At 39.2% G+C, this 20,045-nt stretch overlaps 1 protein-coding gene across 3 annotated transcripts in view; it reads left to right on the top strand.

The window, feature by feature from the left end:
* Positions 1-10,401: 10,401 nt before the first annotated feature.
* Positions 10,402-20,045, top strand: part of arhgef17 (Rho guanine nucleotide exchange factor (GEF) 17) — a 163,164-nt gene continuing 153,520 nt past the window's right edge. For all 3 annotated transcript variants that reach the window (XR_012394155.1, XM_073930159.1, XM_073930160.1), the window contains exons 1-2: positions 10,402-11,373; positions 11,855-15,309. Coding sequence is in view for 2 of the 3 variants with exons in the window: in XM_073930159.1 (XP_073786260.1) it covers positions 10,848-11,373; positions 11,855-15,309 (3,981 nt within the window). In the remaining variant the exon portion in view is untranslated. The remainder of the gene's footprint in view (positions 11,374-11,854; positions 15,310-20,045) is intronic.

Genomic DNA, 20,045 nt, shown 5'->3' with positions numbered 1-20,045 from the left:
TGTGTAATATACACTTAGTTGGTCGTATGGATGTCAGAACTTATAAAGCACAGGTGTCAAACTCAGTTCCTGGAGGGTCTTAGCTCTGCAGTTTAGTTCCAACCCTAATTAAACACACCTGATCAAACTAATTGAGTCCTTCAGGCTTGTTTGAAACCTACAGGTAAGTGTGTTGGAGCAGGGTTGGAACTAAACTGTGCAGGGCTTCGGCCCTCCAGGAATTGAGTTTGACAAACCTGTTATAAAGCATTTAGCGCCTGCACATTGTGATGGTTGTATGCTGTGGATGATTGATTTAGTGTTATTCATATATATTATGACTGGAATTGTCATTAGGGCTGCTCAGCATATCGCAAATTATCATTATTTCGATATTGCAGGCAGGTGATAAATTACATTTTGTTCATGCATTGGCTTTATCTAAATTTGACCAATCAGATGGGGTCGTACTAACTTAAATACCACCCCCCAGCAGTTGCGGTTTTGCTATTGGTGGGAGCGGCCTAAACTCGAACCCGGAGTTGAAAACAAACACTAATGGTGTGAGAGAAAAACTAACAAACAGAGTCAGAATATCTGCTGAGGTTTTCATTCACTCTGTGTTTTTAAAGCTAAATGTTTGCCTTGCCTAAGTTTTTTAGTGTAAATTAGTCACAATCTATCTAAAAATATGTTTACCTGTTTGCTTTAATATCATTATATAAATAAATAATTTAAAACAGAGCTAAGGTAAATGGTATATTGTCAGAAATATCATTTCCCAGTACTCAACAACAATATCATAAGTTTTTCTAGGATCGTGCAGCTCTAAATATCACTTTTTGGATTGTGCATTTGCTCTTAATTGGAGAATGACCCACCAAAACCGAAGAATGTGTCTAGTGCGTATGTGTACTACTCATTTATGAAGGGTTTGAACCCTGTGAATGGCAGCTGATTAAGTGCACTAGATTGGTTGATTTAGATCAGCTGATCTCTCCTTCTATAAAGGTTGTGCATTCTATTAACATTTTATGAGGGCAATAAGAAATGTAAGTGCTGGTATTATAATTATAGTGCTACCGCTTGCAGAAATGTTCTGCCTGTTGTGTTGTTTTGAAAATTAAGTTGCAGATTTTACATAAAAAAAGAATTTTTTATGTATGAATGCTTTAAATATAAGAAAAAAATATAATTTTTTGTGTTAGTTCTTATTTATTACAGAATAATTATTGCAATATTGTTTTGTTTGTATATTCTGGCATTTAATCAGATTTCTGTAATCAGAAAGATTTTTATCTTTAAGAAATGATCAAATATTCAGCATTAAATTGATTAAAATGTACAATTTTAAGGTATTTAAAATGCTACAGATGATGTTTTCATCACAGAATTTCCACAGAAATATAATATATGTAGCCGGATGACTTTTCAACACTGATGATAATAACTTCTGCTCAAAAACTCACCTTTGAAACATTAATAAATTACAGTTTCTAATATATGAGCAGTATCACACTTGTAGTGCGATATGGCTGTATATCAGCACTGATGGGTGGAGTGCATTGAAATGAGGCCACAGACTTAGTGCCTTCATGCACCAGTGACGATATACAGCCATATTGCACTGCTACAAGTGTGATACTGCGATTTATACAACAGTTCGGCACAATCGTGTATGTAAAAGAAAATCAAGGAGTCTAAAAATTCACTTGTATAAAGAACTACTTTCTTCCACCATTCATTCACATCTGCAGCTGACGTCACAACAGCAGAAAACGTTACTACTAAACCAATGTCACTTTAGAGATAATATTTGAATGATTCTCTATCGTAATATTTATCTAAAGTGAAGTCAAAACGGGTGATTTTGTTTACATTTTAAGATTATAAGGCTAAACGGCATGACATGCCATCAGTCTAGAGATTTCACATATTTCTCTGTTACAACTGGGAGATCACAATAATTAACCCAGAGAAACCCAAAGCAGAGCAAACACTGCCAGATTACTATGGTATAAATGCAGCACTAAATCATACACAAGAGAGAGATCGACTTGGAATGTGATTTACCTGATTTATAATGATTTAATCACCTGTACTTTGAAATACGAAAAGAAAACGCTGAGTTTTTCTCCCCTAAGGACTTATTATGCCGTCTCTGTCGCCCTCTTGTGGCTCCACCGCCTTTGCTCTGCTCAGTATGACAGGCTGGTGGCCGTCGATCTTATTATAAATTATAAATATTTAAAATAGGCACTATCCTTATAAATAAACTGCATAGTTGCAATCCAAACAACTACATTCTTGACTTAAAAGCTTCAAAAGTACATTATGTTGCCCAACAGCTACAATATTTGTCAAACTGTAGCGAGTCTATTGATCTGCTTTCACTCTATGTGGGCGGAGTAATACACAAGAGTGCTGTTCTTGCAGAATATCGCACAGCTATCAGCCAATCAGATTTGTGAACTGTTGTATAAAGTCACATAAATAACATTCTTTCAAACCCGCAATATTTACTCACAATTTTGCAGTTAATTGCTGTGTTGTTTTGTCAAACAAATGGAGCAGTTCTGTGCATTGAATCTGTTATGTGTGTGATTCTGAAAGAGAATAAGAGCTGAATGGAAATAATAACACCATCTGTTGAACACACCACATCTGCCGTGCATTATCAGAAGGTCATTATCACATGTTTGATGGTTTAACGACTCTCTGTACAGCTCAACATCCTTATGATGTGACGTCTTGTCCTACAAGAGAAGAATCTGCTGTTGACAGCATGTTCAACGTCTGATGCAGAACTTTAATCTCAAATCAACTTGACCAAAATACGATCCAGCATTAACACTGACTGTAAAAAGTACTGTTTTGTTTTTGGCCAGTATTATTATGTGAATATTTGTACATGAGGATATGTTTTTGAAATATGAACGAATGTTATTATGGTGGTAAGGGTGAAGAAGAATGTTTTCCTTTCAATGTGCATGAAGATGAAGCAAAACTAGTGAATATTTGATGTTTATAAAACTAACACACTGCACTGTGATTACTGTGTACTATTACTGTATGATGTTGTTTTGAATCTGTTATTGAGACTGTGTGTTGTGATAAATATTTCAGACAGAAATATCATGCATTGCTGTCAAATTATTTATTGAACATCGCAAAAATCAAATATTGTGTCAAAGGTAGAGATGCTTGTCCATGCCTTCATATCTACTCGCCTGGATTATTGTAATGTTCTGTTCACTTGTCTGAACAAGTCCTCTATGGAGAGATTGCAAGTTGTGCAGAATGCAGCGGCGAGGCTTTTAACCAGTGGTCGCCAAACTTGTTCCTGGAGGGCCGGTGTCCTGCAGATTTTAGCTCCAACCCTAATCTAACACACACGAACAAGCTAATCAAGGTCTTACTAGGTGTACTTGAAACATGCAGGCAGGTGTGTTGAGGCAAGATGGAGCTAAACCCTGCAGGGACACCGGCCCTCCAGGACCAGGATTGGTGACCCCTGCTTTTAACCAACACAAATAGGAGGTCACACATTACTCAATTCAATTCAATTCAATTCAATTCAGCTTTATTTGTATAGCGCTTTTACAATGTAGATTGTGTCAAAGCAGCTTCACATAAATGGTCATAGTAACTGGAACAGTCATAAATGGTCATAGTAACTGGAACAGTGTGGTTCAGTAACTGGAACAGTGTGGTTCAGGTTTTAGTGTTTAAGTTCAGTTCAGTTCAGTTTAGCTCAGTTCAGTGTGATTTAATCATTACTGAGAGTTCAAACACTGAAGAGCCAATTCATCGATGCGTAGCTCTACCAATCCTGAACCATGCGAGGCGGTGGCGACAGCGGAGAGGGAAAAAAAACTTCACCTGATGGGAGTGAAGAAAAAAAACCTTGAGGGAACCAGACTCAGTTCACTACCATTTTAATTTCTCCGCTGGCCAAAAGTCTTGTGCAGAGCTTCATTCGCCGTGGTTGAGGCTGGAAGATGGCCTCAGCGAAGACTCGTCTGTCCCTGGAACGTCGCTGGAATCAGACTCATGTTCTCCACTCCCCACGACCATCAGCGCAGCAGCAGCTCAGGATATGGCCTGGTCCCGGATATGGAATCCTTGGGATCATCAGGTCGCTGGTCTTGGATCCAATCAGTGACTCCACATAATCTGAGGACCTCGGGATGATTATCCCCAGGTGAAAATAGAGAATAAAGAGAATAAATAGCGTAGCTGCTGTTCATAGTGTATATAAGCAAGATGCAGAAGCCTGTGTGGAACCCGCTAGGTGATGCATTGAGTGAATGCTTTACTAAACAGATAGGTCTTTAATCTAGTTTTGAACTGGGAGAGTGTGTCTGAGCCTCGGACGTTATCAGGAAGGCTATTCCAGAGTGTAGGAGCCATAAAAGAGAAGGCTCGACCTCCTTTACTTGATTTTGCTATTCTAGGTACTCCTGTGCTTAAGGCACTTGACTGGCTTCCTATTAGTTTTAGACTAAATTTTAAGATTCTGGTCATTAGATATAGAGCTGTGCATGGTCAAGCACCCCTGTATATTCAAGATCTTTAAAGCAGTCACTCTTGTAGCTGCTCCCTGAGGTCTTCTGGCAAAGACATGTTAGCCTTTCCCAGAACTCGTCTAAAGACTAATGGCCCGTTACCACTGAGTGGAACGGTATGGTTTGGTACGCTTTTATGGTCGTTTCCATTGTCAACAGGCGTAATGAACAGTACTGCAGTACCAAAAGGCGGAGCTAGACGCGCAGCTGAACGCTATTGGTTTACAGAGATGTGTCATTCGCTTACGCAACAAGCCAGAAAACAAAAAGCCTGCCATGTTTAAAATACACAGCCGACGAGCCGAGGGACTACAGCAGAATTTTATATATACATATAATAACGAGCCATGGTCGATAAGGGCTCAAACAAACCTTGTCGTTGTCTTGATGAACAGCCACAAAGCCATTGGAGTAGAGCAGAATCTACCCTGTGCTTCGTAGTTTTTCACAAGCCAGTCTGAAGCGTGAGCGGTTTCGCTTTCTTGCTTGCGCTCGCCACATGTCTATATCTGAAATAACAAACTTCTTGAGCTGATGATTATAACGTGCACTTGATTATTAACGTGCTTTTGAAAACCGATCCTGTCAGAAACTGACAAACATGAGAGTAAAGCTCGAAAAAAGGAGAAGCCGGGGAAAAAAGAAGCACATTATTTTTCAGCAAACGTGAACAAACTGCCTTGTTTTCATTTTTATCATCATATTTTGGACAAATATGAACTGGGAATGACGGAATGACTCTCTAACAGAGGCTACATGTGCTGCTGAAGATTACAGACACAGATGAAAGGTTTACACTGACTGTAGGCTATATTTTGTGTTGTTTTTGAACCTAAACAAGGACAAAATGTGTGCTGTGTGTAGTTTTTCTGTAGTTGGTAACATATCGGAGACTGTAAGGGTCTGTATGTGTTCATATGTTCGTTTATTTTATATAATTGCAGACGTTACAGTATAGGCTGTCATTGATTTGCAATTATAATCAAATTCTGTTCAAAGAAAAGTTATTAATGAACATTTATACAGAAGTATTTATGTGTGTAAAGCATCTGTTTTGTGAGAAGTGCTTCTCATATGATATGTGAGCAACCCGTACAGATTTATTGTAGACATTTCCTCGAGCGAGAATGATGCAAGGCAAGGCAAGTTTATTTATATAGCACATTTCATACACAATGGCAATTCAAAGTGCTTTACATAAACAAGAACAAAAGAAACAAGTAAAATAAAAATAAAAACAAATAATAAAAATGCGTAAAAAACAAAACAAAACATAAAAACAGGTAAAATGTGATATAAAAGAATGAAGAAGAAGAGAAAAACATGATAGTGCAATCTGTCGGACGCAGCACAGTGCTCATTCAGTAAAGGCACAGCTAAACAGATGTGTTTTCAGTCTTGATTTGAATGTGCCTAATGTTGGAGCACATCTGATCATTTCTGAAAGCTGATTCCAGCAGTGAGGGGCGTAGTGGCTAAAAGCTGATTCACCCTGCTTTGACTGAATTCTTGGAACTTCTAGTTTATATGATCATAATGATCTGAGTGATCTGTTAGGTTTGTATTCAGTGACCATATCTGTGATGTATTTAGGTCCTAGGCCATTTAGTGATTTATAGACCAGTAATAATACTTTAAAATCTATTCTGAATGTAACTGGCAGCCAGTGTAAAGACCTGAGTACAGGTGTGATGTGCTCTGATTTTCTGGTTCTGGTTAGAATTCTGGCTGCAGCGTTCTGGATGAGCTGCAACTGTCTGACTGTCTTTTTGAGAAGACCAGTGAGGAGTCCATTACAGTAATCCATCCTGCAGCTGATAAAAGCATGAACAAGTTTTTCTAAATCTTCAGTAGAAACAAAGAATCTGATTCTTGCTATGTTTTTGAGATGATAGTATGCTGATTTACTGACTGCTTTGACATGACTATTGAAACTCAGATCTGACTCCAGAGTCACACCAAGATTCTTGACCTTATTTTTTGTCATTTGACCTTTAGTGCCAAGGTACGCATTTACCTTGAGAACCTCATCCCTGTTTCCAAACACAATCATTTCAGTTTTCTCTTTGTTTAACTGAAGAAAGTTTTGGCACATCCAATTGCTCATTTCATCAATGCATTGGCAGAGGGTGTCAATGGGGCTGTAGTCATTAGGCAGTAAGGCTAGGTAGATCTGAGTGTCATCAGCATAGCTGTGGTAGGAGATTTGGTTCTTTCTCATTATTTGGCTTAGTGGGAGCATGTAAAGGTTGAACAGGAGCGATTGAAACTTTCTGTCATACACCACGCCCACCAAAAGGGTACCATTGGTGGTGGAGACGCAAGCCTGATAAAGGTGACCCGTACCGACCCAAACCGTACCGTACTGTACCAGTCAGTGGAAACGAGCCATAATAAGGGTGACCATGCTTTCTGTGTGGTGGCCCCACGGCTCTGGAACTCTCTCTCTGGAACTCTGATCAAGCTTTTAATTAACAGTATTAGTGTTTTTGTATTTGGATTTTTAATTAGTTTTAATATGTTTTAGCATGTTTTTTTTTATTGTCATGTGTTTTATTAGTTGATTTCTCTTATTGTAAAGCACTTTGTGACTCAATGTCTGGGAAAGGTGCTATATTAACAAACATTTACTTATCATTTCCATTCAAAAACATTTGTTATTTTCTTAAATACAATATGTTATAACTGTTTTGTTCATCTCAACCTTGAAGAGATACATAATAAACCAATTTTAATAAGAAAAGGTTGAATAAGAAAATGTAAGTGTTAATATACACAATTAAATATTCAATTTTGGGTAACACTTTACAATAAGGTTTATTAGTTAATGCATTTACTAACATGAACTAATCATGAACAACAGATGTACAGCATTTATTAATCATAATTGAACATTTACTAATGCATTATTAACATACAAGTCCATGCTTGTAAACATTAGTTAATGCACCATGAGTTAACATGAACTAACAATGAACTACTGTATTTTCATTAACTAACGTTAACTAACATGAACAAATACTGTAGTAAATGTATTGTTCATTGTTTGTTCATCTTAGTAAATGCATTAATTAACATTAACTAATGAACCTTATTGTAAAGTGTGACCCAAAATTGTTATGTAAATAAATATACAATAGATACTAATATATATGTTTTTTTAAATGAATAAATATTAAATTATAAATAAAAATAATTCTGGTCAAATATATTATCAGCCTTTTGGAGAGACAATTGCACTTGAAACATTGTCCACTTTTTATTTCATCTAAAGTTATAGGAAATTGGGATGACACGGTGGCTCAGTGGTTCGCCTTATAGCAAGAAGGTCACTGGTTTGAGTCCCTGGTGGCTCAGATGGCATTTCTGTGTGGAGTTTGCATGTCCTCCTTGTGTTGGTGTTTCTCAGCCCATATTTTAGTTGAGTTCATACAATATTGTGGACGTACTACTAGGCTACTGTAGGAATAGTAACTTTAAGTTGCTATTTTGACATGTATTAATTTCAGAAAATTGACTAATGTTGACTTTTATTTATTTATTTTTGCAATATATTTCGATAATGGCGGATTATATTGCAACCTTCTTGCTCCTCACAGCAAGAAGGTCGCTGGTTCGAGCCTTGGCTGGGTGCGTTGGCATTTCTGTGTGGAGTTTGCATGTTCTCCCCGTGTTCATGTGAGTTTCTTCCGGGTGCTCCGGTTTTCTCCACAATCCAGAGACTTGCGCTATAACTGGGTAAGCTAAATTGGCCGTAATGTTTGTGTGTGAAAGGGAGTGTATTCTCGCAGTGATGGGTTGCGGCTGGAAGGGCATCCGCTGCGTAAAACATATGTTGGATAAGTTGGCGATTCATTTCGCTGTGGCGACCCCTGATTAATAAAGGGATGAGGCTGAAACGACAATGAATGAATGAATATGTTGATAAGATAACTCAATTTGTTGTTTTGAATTTTGGGAAGTGAACGGCCACTAGGTGACGTGATTTACCAAGGAAAGGTTTCTTAAATTCATTATTATTTTTTGGCATTTAACATTCAGTTTGACATATGCTTTGTGCATATCAAGGCTTGATTACATTGTATTTTGGTAAATTAAGTGTAATCTAGAGGCCTTTGCCTTTCATATGAGCCACTTCTGATACCAAATGATCAACTAGAAGTCAAGTTATTATTTGTTGTTCCTAAAACTTGGAAAGGCAACAAGACTTTTGTCAGGCCTCTAGATTTTTTCAATAAATAAATCAACCCGTTCCTGTGTTGTGTCTAGTATTACTTCAACAATTCAAGTAATTTACATGCAGAGAAGCCAAACTATATTTAAGGAATTCTCAAACATGTATAAATGCATTAAAAATGATGATGATAAATGCTGATCATAATAAGTGTTTTTTTTTTCAGAACTAAATAACATGTTTAATGTAATTTTAAGTGAAAATAGGAATAGTTTATATATCTTTATACACACTACCGGTCAAACGTTTAGGGTCAGTTTCTTTAATTATTTAATAATTTAAATGCATTTATTCTGTTCATCATGGCGGCGTTAACGAAATGTAAATTGTTAAATACTTATTTATTAAATGTATTTATTACTTGTAGTATGTATTTTCAAATGAAATTATCACTCCAGTCATTATTGCTTTTTTTTTTTACAATAACCATTAATAATAATAATAATAATAAAATTAATAGTAAGAAGAATAAGAATATGAACAATAAAATTATTATTAATAACAATAATAATAAGTAGAAGAACAATGAAATTGCTAATAATAAAAAAATTAAACAAATAATAATAAGAATGATAAGAATAAGAACAATAAAATTAATAATAATAATATAAATAATAATAAAATGAAAAAATAGGAACCATAAAATTATTCATAATAATAATAATAATAATATTAATAATAATAATAATAACAATAATAATAATAATAATAATAATATTAATAATAATAATAATAATAAAATTAATAATAAAAAGACAAAAATAAGAACCATAAAATTAATAATAATAATAATAATAATAATAATAATAATAATAATAACAATAATTATAAAATGAATAATATTAAGAAAAACAACAACAACAACAATAATAAAAAATAAATAAATATTACAATGATTTCTAAAGGATCATTTGAATGAAGACTGGAGTGATTCCTCTTTAAAATCACTGGAATAAATTATTAAATTAAATTATAAAAGATTTTTGAACAGTTGTTTTATAGTGTAATGAAATTTCCCTCTTTTACAATTTGTACTGTATTTTTGATCAAATAAATGCAGCCTTGGTGAGCAGTAGAAGCTTGTTTTAAAACCTTTAAAAATCCAACTGAACCCAAAGTAAACTTTAGTGGACATAAACATTAAATGGTTAGAAGAGTAAATCAAACAGGAGTGAAGATGAATATGACCGCTAGAGCGCACTCTAGCCATACCACTAAAACGCCACTTGGACAGGCGAAGAAAAAGAAGAAAAGGGAGGAAAAAATCTCGAAACAAAGAACTGCAAAAGTTTTTACGGTTAAAGCAAGTTCACGGAGACTATGCAGACAAAACTGAGCTTTTGTTTATAAAGGCAGCAACTAAACGCATGCGCCTGAGCCTTTCTAAAGCGCAGCAATGATAACGAGGATGATCATTTGTTCAGCGCTTTCCCACTGCGCGTTTACAAACTGACTCATACTGTCAGCGTTATCTCTCATCAGAAAGAGGAAAAGCTGGATCCCCCCTCATATTCCCCAGGGGTCTTTCTCTCTCTCTAACCCCGACCCCATGCTTTAGTCCCGCCCTCAATCCAAGCAACTATCTGCATGTAAAAAAAGCCACAAGTCACGGAAACCCTTAATTGTGACCAAAAATAAGACCGAGCGCACTTATTATTCAAGCTGGAAATAAAGCATGCTTCAGAAGGAAGACAGTCGGAGGAGGAAATGGGATTTACTTTGGAAAACGCAAACCATTCAATCGTTTCTCTAGTGTGTTTTGGGCTGAAACACTTGGGAGTTTTCTCAAACTTTGAGCCCTTTCTGAATGCATGGATGAGGGAGGCAAACATGCGCAAAGGTCTGGATGTATAACTGTTTTACTAAACAATCATCTGTTGTTCGTGACCAATTTTTTTGTATTCCTCTGCGGGAAACACTGCCAAGCAACTTTTGTGGTTAAATGGGGGCATTGTGAGTTGTTTTCAGGGGGGGTAAAGGCGAGCACGGAAAAAGGAGGAGAAGAAAAGTTTGGACTATTTATCAATGAACTAAGAGAATAGACAAGTGGGAGGACAGGCATCGCGATGGCTGAAAGGGAGACTGAGAGAAAAGCGCCTGTATATAGAAGCGTCTCTTTTAAAAAGTTGGAGAGCTGGAGCGCCAAGAAGCGCAGATCATTTGGAGAGGATTTGGATAGGTGCGGTGCCCTTCCCCCAGAGCACAGCGCGCAGCCATCACAGGCGACGCACGCTGTTACTGTATCCAGAAAAGTTTCCAAAATCTCAGCGGCCAGCCTCTCGACCGCAGACCTCAAGAAAGCCTCTCCTGGAATATCTCCATCGGTTCGGCAGCTCTCCGAGAAGTTTAACTCGAGCACAACCGGCACGCAGAGCTCATTAATCAACACTGGAGGCGTTAAAAACACAAAAAGCGCCGAAGATTTGTCTTTGAGCGAGAGCGGCTGCCTATCCGAGGAGTTTTCGGAGTCTGCGACCGAGAAACTCAAGGAGACTGTTAGATATAGCTCGGCTCAAGAGTCGGTGTCAGGGTCGGATTCGGACAGAGGAGATAAACACAGGCTCTGGAAGACTGTGGGAGGCACGAGCACAGGTAAGATACTTTGTTTTTAAATCGTTTGATTTAAGTTTGCTCATCTGTTTAAATTAGTGTATACATTAAACGCTTTGCAGTGAACATTCTGACGGATAGCTTTGCATGTGATAGCCACTGGTATTAGCTTAATTTATTGAAGTAAAGTTGGTTTTATAATCCCACATTCGTTCAGTGACAACTTGTGACATGGTCTCTATATTGTTTACCATGTTACTTTGAATATTCGTTGGAAAATAGCTTGCACGTATCATTCAAAACAACATTAGCTCTATTTAATTGAATGTGAACAATCTTGTTGATAGTCTTTGGCTGCTAATATGATTTCATTTCAAGAATTCTTGTCTGAAAATAAAATATTAAGGACGAAGACTCGATGTGCAAATGTAAACCAACCTTACCCCTAATTTAAATACACTTATTATACACATTTTTTTTTAATCAAATGAATTGTTAACCACACAATGTGTTTTTGTCTTAGGGAGCCCAACATGTAATTCTCGTCGTTGCTATCATCCATCATATGGAGAGACTATTCATGTTGATGCGAACTGGCCTAGCGTTACTAAAATTAGAGAACTATTTGGGGATGGACGCAGAAAGCAGCATAGATCGACTTCAGATGCGGATGACTTGAAATCAGCCTGTCAACAGCTACAGCATTTCGACGCTAAAGAGGGCCTCTCAACTCCAGACAAAAGTGACAAACCATTCCCCCACCAGCCGAGGGGAGCCTGGCAAGATACAAACAGCTCTCATTATGACAACAGTGCATTGTATGAGGACTATTCGATCTCTGACTTCCAAACTTTAAGTGCTGAAAGCCATTCCTGTGAGATTTTTAATTGCGGTTCAACTCCTGCTGGTAGAACGACCGCTTTGCCCCTCAGGTCTCACCGTTGGCAGGAGCAGAGACAGAGGGCAGAGCAGCCACAGCCACTGGATAGCTCACATTCCTTGCATAACTCCTCTAAACCACAGACAGGGCCCTCCGTGGAGCTAGCCATTGCTCTGAGCTCAGGAGAAGAGGAGCTAAGCGGACGGACAGGCGGAAAGTTCCCACAAAACAAGCATGGCACCAGGGCTAAGTTGAGAGGAAGGTCTTCAGGCAGTGAGGAGGACAGCCCTGCTGCGCTAGCTCACAACAACCGTGACGTTAGACGCCGCTCACTAAGGAAGAAGAAGAAAAGCAGTTGCAGCAGAGACAATGAAGAGTCCGATGATAGTGACGAGCAGCCTGTAATGATGGAGCCGTGTGATTCTCAGCCAGTGGGCCGCAGGATTGAGGGTTTCCGTTCTAGGGGCTGTTATACAGGCCTGTCATGGGCACGAGACAACCCATCACAGCGGTCCCACATGACTAAGGAAAACTTTAGGCACATATATAGAAACTTCGAGGGGTCAGTTGGAGCTAGTCCTGTTCCTCAGGTGTCACGGGTTTCAAAAGTCACCATACCTTCATTTACATCTAGTCCATTAGGTTCTAGAAGTAGCAGCAGGTATTCTAGCACAGAGACATTAAAAGAAGAGGATAACATTAACAGCTTTGGCAGAGCCTCATCCGCTGTTTTGAGTAAAACATACCATGGCAATGCTACTATGTACCGCTCACCTAGTTTCGGTCATGGAGATAACTTTTCCCGTGGCCCAGTTCGTGTTCGCCCTAAGATTGTGCCCAGCCTTAACCCAGCAGACTGTAAAACGGGTAGTTCAGAAAACCGAGTTTTCAGCAACTCTTTAAATAATGAAAAAGACAGAAATAGGATTTCCCTGTCCAACCCTGACATTGCTTCGGAAACACTGTCACTTCTTAGCTACCTTAAGACTGATCTTTCAGAGTTAAGAATGAGGAAAAAGGGACAAGACGATGAGGATAGTCTGAACTCTGATCAAGGCACATCTGTGTACAGAATGGGCTCCAGGACAAATCGACTTCACCCTGGGCGTCCTTCCTTGAAGGATCTCACTGCCACTTTAAGAAGGGCAAATTCTTTTACTTACTCTGAGAAGCCAATAGTACAGCGATATTACGGTAGTGGACCAGGCTTAAGGAGTTCCTCTGAACAAAGACTCGACTCTGAAGGCAGTGGTGAGCAGGTGATAATTGCTGACAGAGAAGTGGAAAGCGATGACTGCAGAAGTTCTTATGGATACGATGAGCCAATGCCAACACCTTTACAAGACCGTTATTTGCAGGAAGCCAGACAGGTAATAAGAGACATTTGTCAAATGGGTGAAAGTAAGGATGATGATTATGTGGAGGACAATTTTAAAACAAAACCCAGTGACGCTAAAATAAATAATGAAGAAGGCGATGAGACGAAGCAGGAGGTAAGGAGACTTGAATACCCTGTTTTTACTGGGTGCAAGGAAGAGGAGGCTGATGGAAAAAGTGGAAAATGTTTACAGAAGGGAAATTCAGAGGAGAACATGTTCTGTGATAAGTCATTGGATGAACTCTCTGGTCATGAATCTAGTCTGACAGATGAAGGAATTGTCACAGAGCCAGAGGTTGGCTCATATGGGGGGCTGTCCTGCAGTAAAGACGTGCTGGGTCAGACCCTCGCCGTTTGGAATCAGTCAGGGTTGTACGATGAGCAATTGCCTGATACAACACCAGAGGAATCTCTTTCATCTCAGATTCCGTCTGTTAGGACGGAGTGTGAGGGAGTAGCCATAGGAGGAGACATTAGCAGCAGTAAAAATGTAAACCAGGGGGCCTTAGAGGCTCCAAATACTCCTAGTGCCATTCGCAGACGAAGGAAATTTTCCTCAGCTGGAAACAACGGCTCAGACTCCAGCAATGGCAGTAATGGGGAGTCGAACGGTGAATCTGCGTACCGCTCCTTGAGTGATCCCATGCCTCATAGACACCGTTCAGTCACAGAGGATGGAAAGAGCTTCTCGATGGACAGCAACCTGCTTGGCTCGCTTTCTCTAAACTCCAAGGTGGGTGGTATGGAGTCTTCTGCAGCAGATCTTTCTGAATACACAGGCAGCGCTGCCAGTGATCTTTCCGTGTGTAGCGACAGTCTGAAAGACTACAGTACTGTGATTCAGAGCATTGTATGCGAGCCTGGTGCAATGGACAATCTTATTGACGAAAAAGCGAATGGCAAGGCTGTGAAGAAGAAGAGCTTTAGTGACCCTAGCCGACGTGGAGAAGAAGTGGACACAGTCCTGGAATTTCAAAAGCATCCAAACGAGCCAATTAATGAGCAAGAACAATCCATACCACCTTCTAGCAGCGAGCCCATCTTATCAGAGCAAAGAGATGAGTTGTGGGCGCTAAATAGTGAACAACGACAGCATTACTGTTCACCCAGAAGGTCTCGTTCACAGTCTGAGCATGTTTTGGCATCCCACCTGGGTCACAATGGAGAAACAAAAGCAGCAGGTGAGCCCTCCTTTCCTTTTGACCCTAAGCTAGCTCATGTGTTGTCTCCTCGCATCAGTCGCAGAAGCCCCAAGAAACGCACAAATCGCTTTACACATCAGGTGTCTTGTGATGATGCGGATCACTTAGATGAACAAAGTGAAGAGCAATCCAATGCATCCTCCCTCCCCCAGCTTCCATCCTCAAAACCCAAACCCAAGCATGTACGTCACGCTAGTGAACCTGCCACATTTGTGCCCATCATTCCTTCACATGGCTCACAGGACCTCCCCAGGTCATCCCATGTTACAGAGTCCTCTCCAACCAACAAAATAGCTCTAGGGGAGGACACTCCATCATTGGAGGATGTCACTGAGCAATACATCTTGGCTGTAAATTCCCCAGAGACCCCGACAGAGACCCCTGCGGCCACTAGTGGGGTGATTGTGGAGGGAACTACTTCGACACCTTCAGCTCCAGCCACCGCTTCTGAGACGAGACTAGAGAGGAAGTCCAGCGAGGAACTTTCCACTGCCCCTCTGAAGGCCAAACCAAGAGTGGTGAGTGACGTTCTGTTCGCTAATTTGGTTGTTTATTCGCTTGTTTATGTTAAGGTATGGCTTATCTGCTTGCAAATGTATGTCGATAAGTAATTGCTTGCTGCAAAGGTTTGCTTCAAAGCAAGTGAAGGTGTTGTTTGAATAGTTTTCATTTCGAGATTCATCAACACTTGTTTGCTGGATTGAAGTCTAAAACTGATATATCATTCTGCAGAAAACTTGGATGAGAGCTTCTAGGCCTTGACATGGTGTAAAGCATTTGTTTGTGTTTCACGTGTTGCCTCAGGTTGCAGTTCGATTTACGGCTCCCGACTTTGTTTTTGTCTCTGATGGAGAGAGCAGAATTGTGTTTCTTAGAAATATGAAGGACATTTACTTTGCCCAAAGCAGGTTCCTCTGCAGTCATGTTGTTCTTCTTTTCCTTAAACTACCTTCCATTTGGTCCAGTGCCTGTAGAGTGTTTCTCCCTCTGTCTGCCGCAAATGTTCCTTTGTTTACTTGCCACTATGAAAAGTCTGAATATTCTGGCATTCTTAACTGGCATATTTTGAAGGGAACGCTTTATCTACTTGTGTATTTATATTATGCTTTTTCCATTGTATAGAAAGTTTGAAAAGCCTCATTTAAACTTCAAAACGGCTTGTCTAGCCAACTTGACCCCAGGAAGAAATACCTTTCAAATACTTTTTATTTAAGAGTGTTGTGCTTGGTTGTGTATGTCCAGAGGCCATGATGTTTTCCAAAGTCTTGCATACCCTCAGTGATGGATTAGTTCTCTGTATGGCTTTAGTAAGCCCACTGTAGCACGGTTGGACTGTTTCAGACACAAAGTTTGGTCATAGTTTCCTTCAGTCCACCTTTTATGGTGCTGTATTTTCCTGAGATTTCGTCCATGCCAGCTTGTCCTTTCAGTATTGTGGTGTACTTAGGGCTCTGTTTGGAGACGCCTGATATTGGCTGATTATATAAACGCTGCAGATCAGTTTGAGTAACAGTCTGTTGGCATCTACGGTTTCCAAGTTCCTGCTTTTTCTTTTCGTCTTGTTCTTATTTTTCTCACCAGGGTTATTACGAAGTGGACAGCGGGGATATATTTGTATGGCCTTGTCATTCAGCTCGGATTATGCAGTCTAATTTGAGTCTATCATTGACAAAGTCTTGGAGACTTGCACACTTTCACTCTATTAACACACAAACACACACACACACACACACACACACACACACATTCGTATTTTGGCTAATGAAAACACAACATGTAAATAGAGCTAAACGTTCCTCCTCTTAAGCTGTTAGCTCCAGGCACATTTCCAGAGGCTAATGCCTTCTTTATGACAAGAGTAGAACTGTTTGATGTTTCGTTCATTAGGTTTTCCCTACTTACAACATCCAAGAGATCTTGTCTACAGCACATTCTGTTTGTATATGAATATTTTGACCTTAGAAAGTATTTGTACTCTTAAGCCACAGTTAAATATGTAGGATCGTCAGTGTATTATATAACCAAACATCAAACCAACTGTGCTTATCTTTCCTTTTAACACATGCCACAAAGTTTGGCATGTAGTTATCTGGAGAGATGGGAAGTAACGACGTACAAATACTTAATTGCTGTACTTCAGTAGATATTTCTGGTATCAGTACTTTACTCCACTATTTATTTTTTGATAACTTTTTACTTTTACTCCTCACATTTTTACACAAATATCTGTACTTTCTACTTCTTACATTTTTTTTAAACCACGGCCGTTACGTTTGTTTTCATGTGTTTGGTGGCGTGATCTATATTATAGTCATTATTGACTATATCTTGTCATTGTGCAATATGAACGCATTTTTTATGCAATCAATCTATTATTTGTCATGCGCGCCTGCGTGCTGCACTGCAAGGCCTTTTCAAGGCTATCATACACCGGATGTGGGCTAGTTTATGAAGATTACTATGAGAAAGACTAGGATGATTATCCAGATGTGACAGAGTGAGTCGGCGAATTTAACATGACTGATGCTGCCCTTTTTACACTGTAATAAGATACCTTTTGCTCATTCGGATCAAAGGTAAACAAGGAAGACACATTTAGTTTAAAAACATAGCATTTAAATGCTTAAGCCTTTTGTTCACTTCCGATTATACTGCGAAAATCTGATACCGCGAAAAACATATTTGGACATTTAGTACAAAAAAAAAACGTAAAAAAAGAGTATGCATTGCGATTTATTTCCTTTATTTCTGATCATTTCATATTTCCTAATACAGAATTTATGCTGTTTTTCATTTTTTTGATTGATTTTTTTTTATTGACTATATGATTTTACATATATCGTTGTCTTCAATTATTAATATATAACCAAATATTTTACAACAACAAAATTAACTATACTGGACAATTTATGAATAAAAATATAATGCAAAAGACCCTGAATTTATCACGTGAAGAAAAGATCATGTGCATGTTTTGGAGGTTGTAGTCACGCCTGTGTACAGTATGTTGCTTTTAGCATAGAATAAAGCCTGGTTTATACTTCTGCGTCAAGTGATCGGAGTGACCCACGGCGCATGCAACGCGCGTGGCTGTCCATTTATACTTCTGCGCGCTGATTCTGTTGCTCTGCAATAACACTTCTGAAACACTAGTTGGCAGTAAGGTGTTCACGTTCCTCTGTCAAGTGTTTTCGCTGGTGTTTTGTTTGTTCTGAATGCTTCCTTAATGTACAAGGGGCTCAAACTCACTCATTTTGAGGCAGGAACCGGCGGACATGCAACAACTTTAACCATGAGGTAAACACAAAACAAAACTTTCCATCCGGAGCTTCTTCACGGGACACCACACTTGTAAACAATCGCTCCATCGGGCTCGCACGGCTCCCACTCAGACTCGTCAGCAATACCAAGAGCTATGCGTCAATGCCTAGGCTGCGCCATAAAATTACCAATTACCCGCTGACTGCCTGGACCCACTGTCTCGAGTGCATGACAATGTGTGTGCGTCTCTGTGTGTGTAGTGTGTGTGTGTGTGTGGTCACATGATGTGATGGCTGCTCAGAAATGCAAAACGCCAGTGTGGATGTGGATCGTTATCGTTATAAAATGCCATTTAAAAACTAAAACCTATTAATGTAAACAGGGCCTGAGTGTATTTTTCGCAAGCGGATTTGCAACAGGGGCGGGGTGGAGGATCGCGATGCCGGTGTTGTCTGTTGGCCCAAGCCTAATACATAGCAGAGCTTGCAAACTGTGTTTTTTTTTTTTTTCGAAAACACGAACGTTGTCAACATAACTCACTGGAAATCCAAAATACTTTCACACCGGCGACTTCATTGAAAGAAGAGAGGGTTTAAGCTTTGTCGAGGGTCACCTATCTCTGCAGTTCAACAAGCTCTTCAACAAGTGTGTCTTTTTCCCGCTTGGCAAGCCAAGCTGACGTGACATGGGGGCGTGGCAGCATCGACGATTCCATTTTTTGATTCGATAATCGAAATTGAGCATAAATTTTGATTAAAATCGTGACACCCTTAACACTTATACACTAATGCCAATTCAGTTACCTAAAATTCACCTATACCAATTGTCTTTGGACTCTGCTTAAAGCGGGTACTTTTAACTTTTTTTACTTTCGTACATTTTTCAGGCCGTACTTCTTTACTTTTACTTAAAGAGCCATGAAACCCCCTCGTTTCAGCAGGGTGTTTTCACACCTCTCTTTGGAAAAAGTCAGAAAAGTGTGCGTGTCCAGCTCTGTTTAGTGGGCAGTGTCGGAGGAAGAAAAGAGGCTTGGTGTGGGAGTGTCTATTTGGGCGCGCTGAATTTCAGAGTCAAAACACACACACACACACACAGGGGAAAAAGTGACTGTTTACATGGACATCTGTAGTCGAATTATTTGCCAAATTATTAAATGGTGGACTTTAACTGCAGTTTGGCTCTTTCATTCAGGGAATTCATTCATGTCCCTCACGACAAACGAGATATTTGATTCAAGGAGCTGCTCTAAGCGTGTATTTTTCATGCAATGTTTGATACTGCACGGCGAATGAGAGAAAAAAAAACTCAGCATTTCCCGTAAACTTAGATGCACACAGCAGGTAGCGTCAGAAAGCGTAAAGTGTATATAAATAAATAAATAAATAAATAAATATATTTATATTATTTATTATTATATTATATATTATTATTTATAATATATATATTATAAATATATTTTATAAATAAAGTGTGTTATTCCGGTCACAAAATGCGGTGAAAATCCTACACGAGATTAAAGTTTAGTTGTGGTGCTAACATGTTTGCACTCGGTGCAATAGTTTGTTCGATACGAACAAACTGAATAAACAAAGAGCACTGGTCGCTCACTTACCACATCTGTAGAGACAGGACAATCACCAGTAACTAGAGCTGCGTCTTTATTAAGAGGAGACTAAAGCGAATTTGTATCTCAGCGTATGCAGATGAGAACAGCTCTCAGGTAAACAATAATCCTCCTTAGACACGCAAGTTATTGTTGTCGCGCGTCGCGTACGCTGTTAATCCACACGTGACTCCAGCTGCGCTCTCACAGAGAGAAAATGAAAACAAAACTTAACTGCAGCAAACTATAAAAGCAACACTTCACGCTTGTTTTGCCAAAACAAAGTGGCGTCTCTGTCGTCTAAACACTGTGACAGTAATGAATATTAATGAAGTTGCACAATAGAGCGCGCTGATTGGTTTGAACCAAGCCTTACTCATGCATTAATGC

Source organism: Danio rerio, chromosome 18 (assembly GCF_049306965.1).
Source record: "Danio rerio strain Tuebingen ecotype United States chromosome 18, GRCz12tu, whole genome shotgun sequence".
Taxonomy (NCBI): domain Eukaryota; kingdom Metazoa; phylum Chordata; class Actinopteri; order Cypriniformes; family Danionidae; genus Danio; species Danio rerio.
Note: the sequence above shows the minus strand (reverse complement) of the source record. Positions and strands in the feature narration are given on the sequence as shown.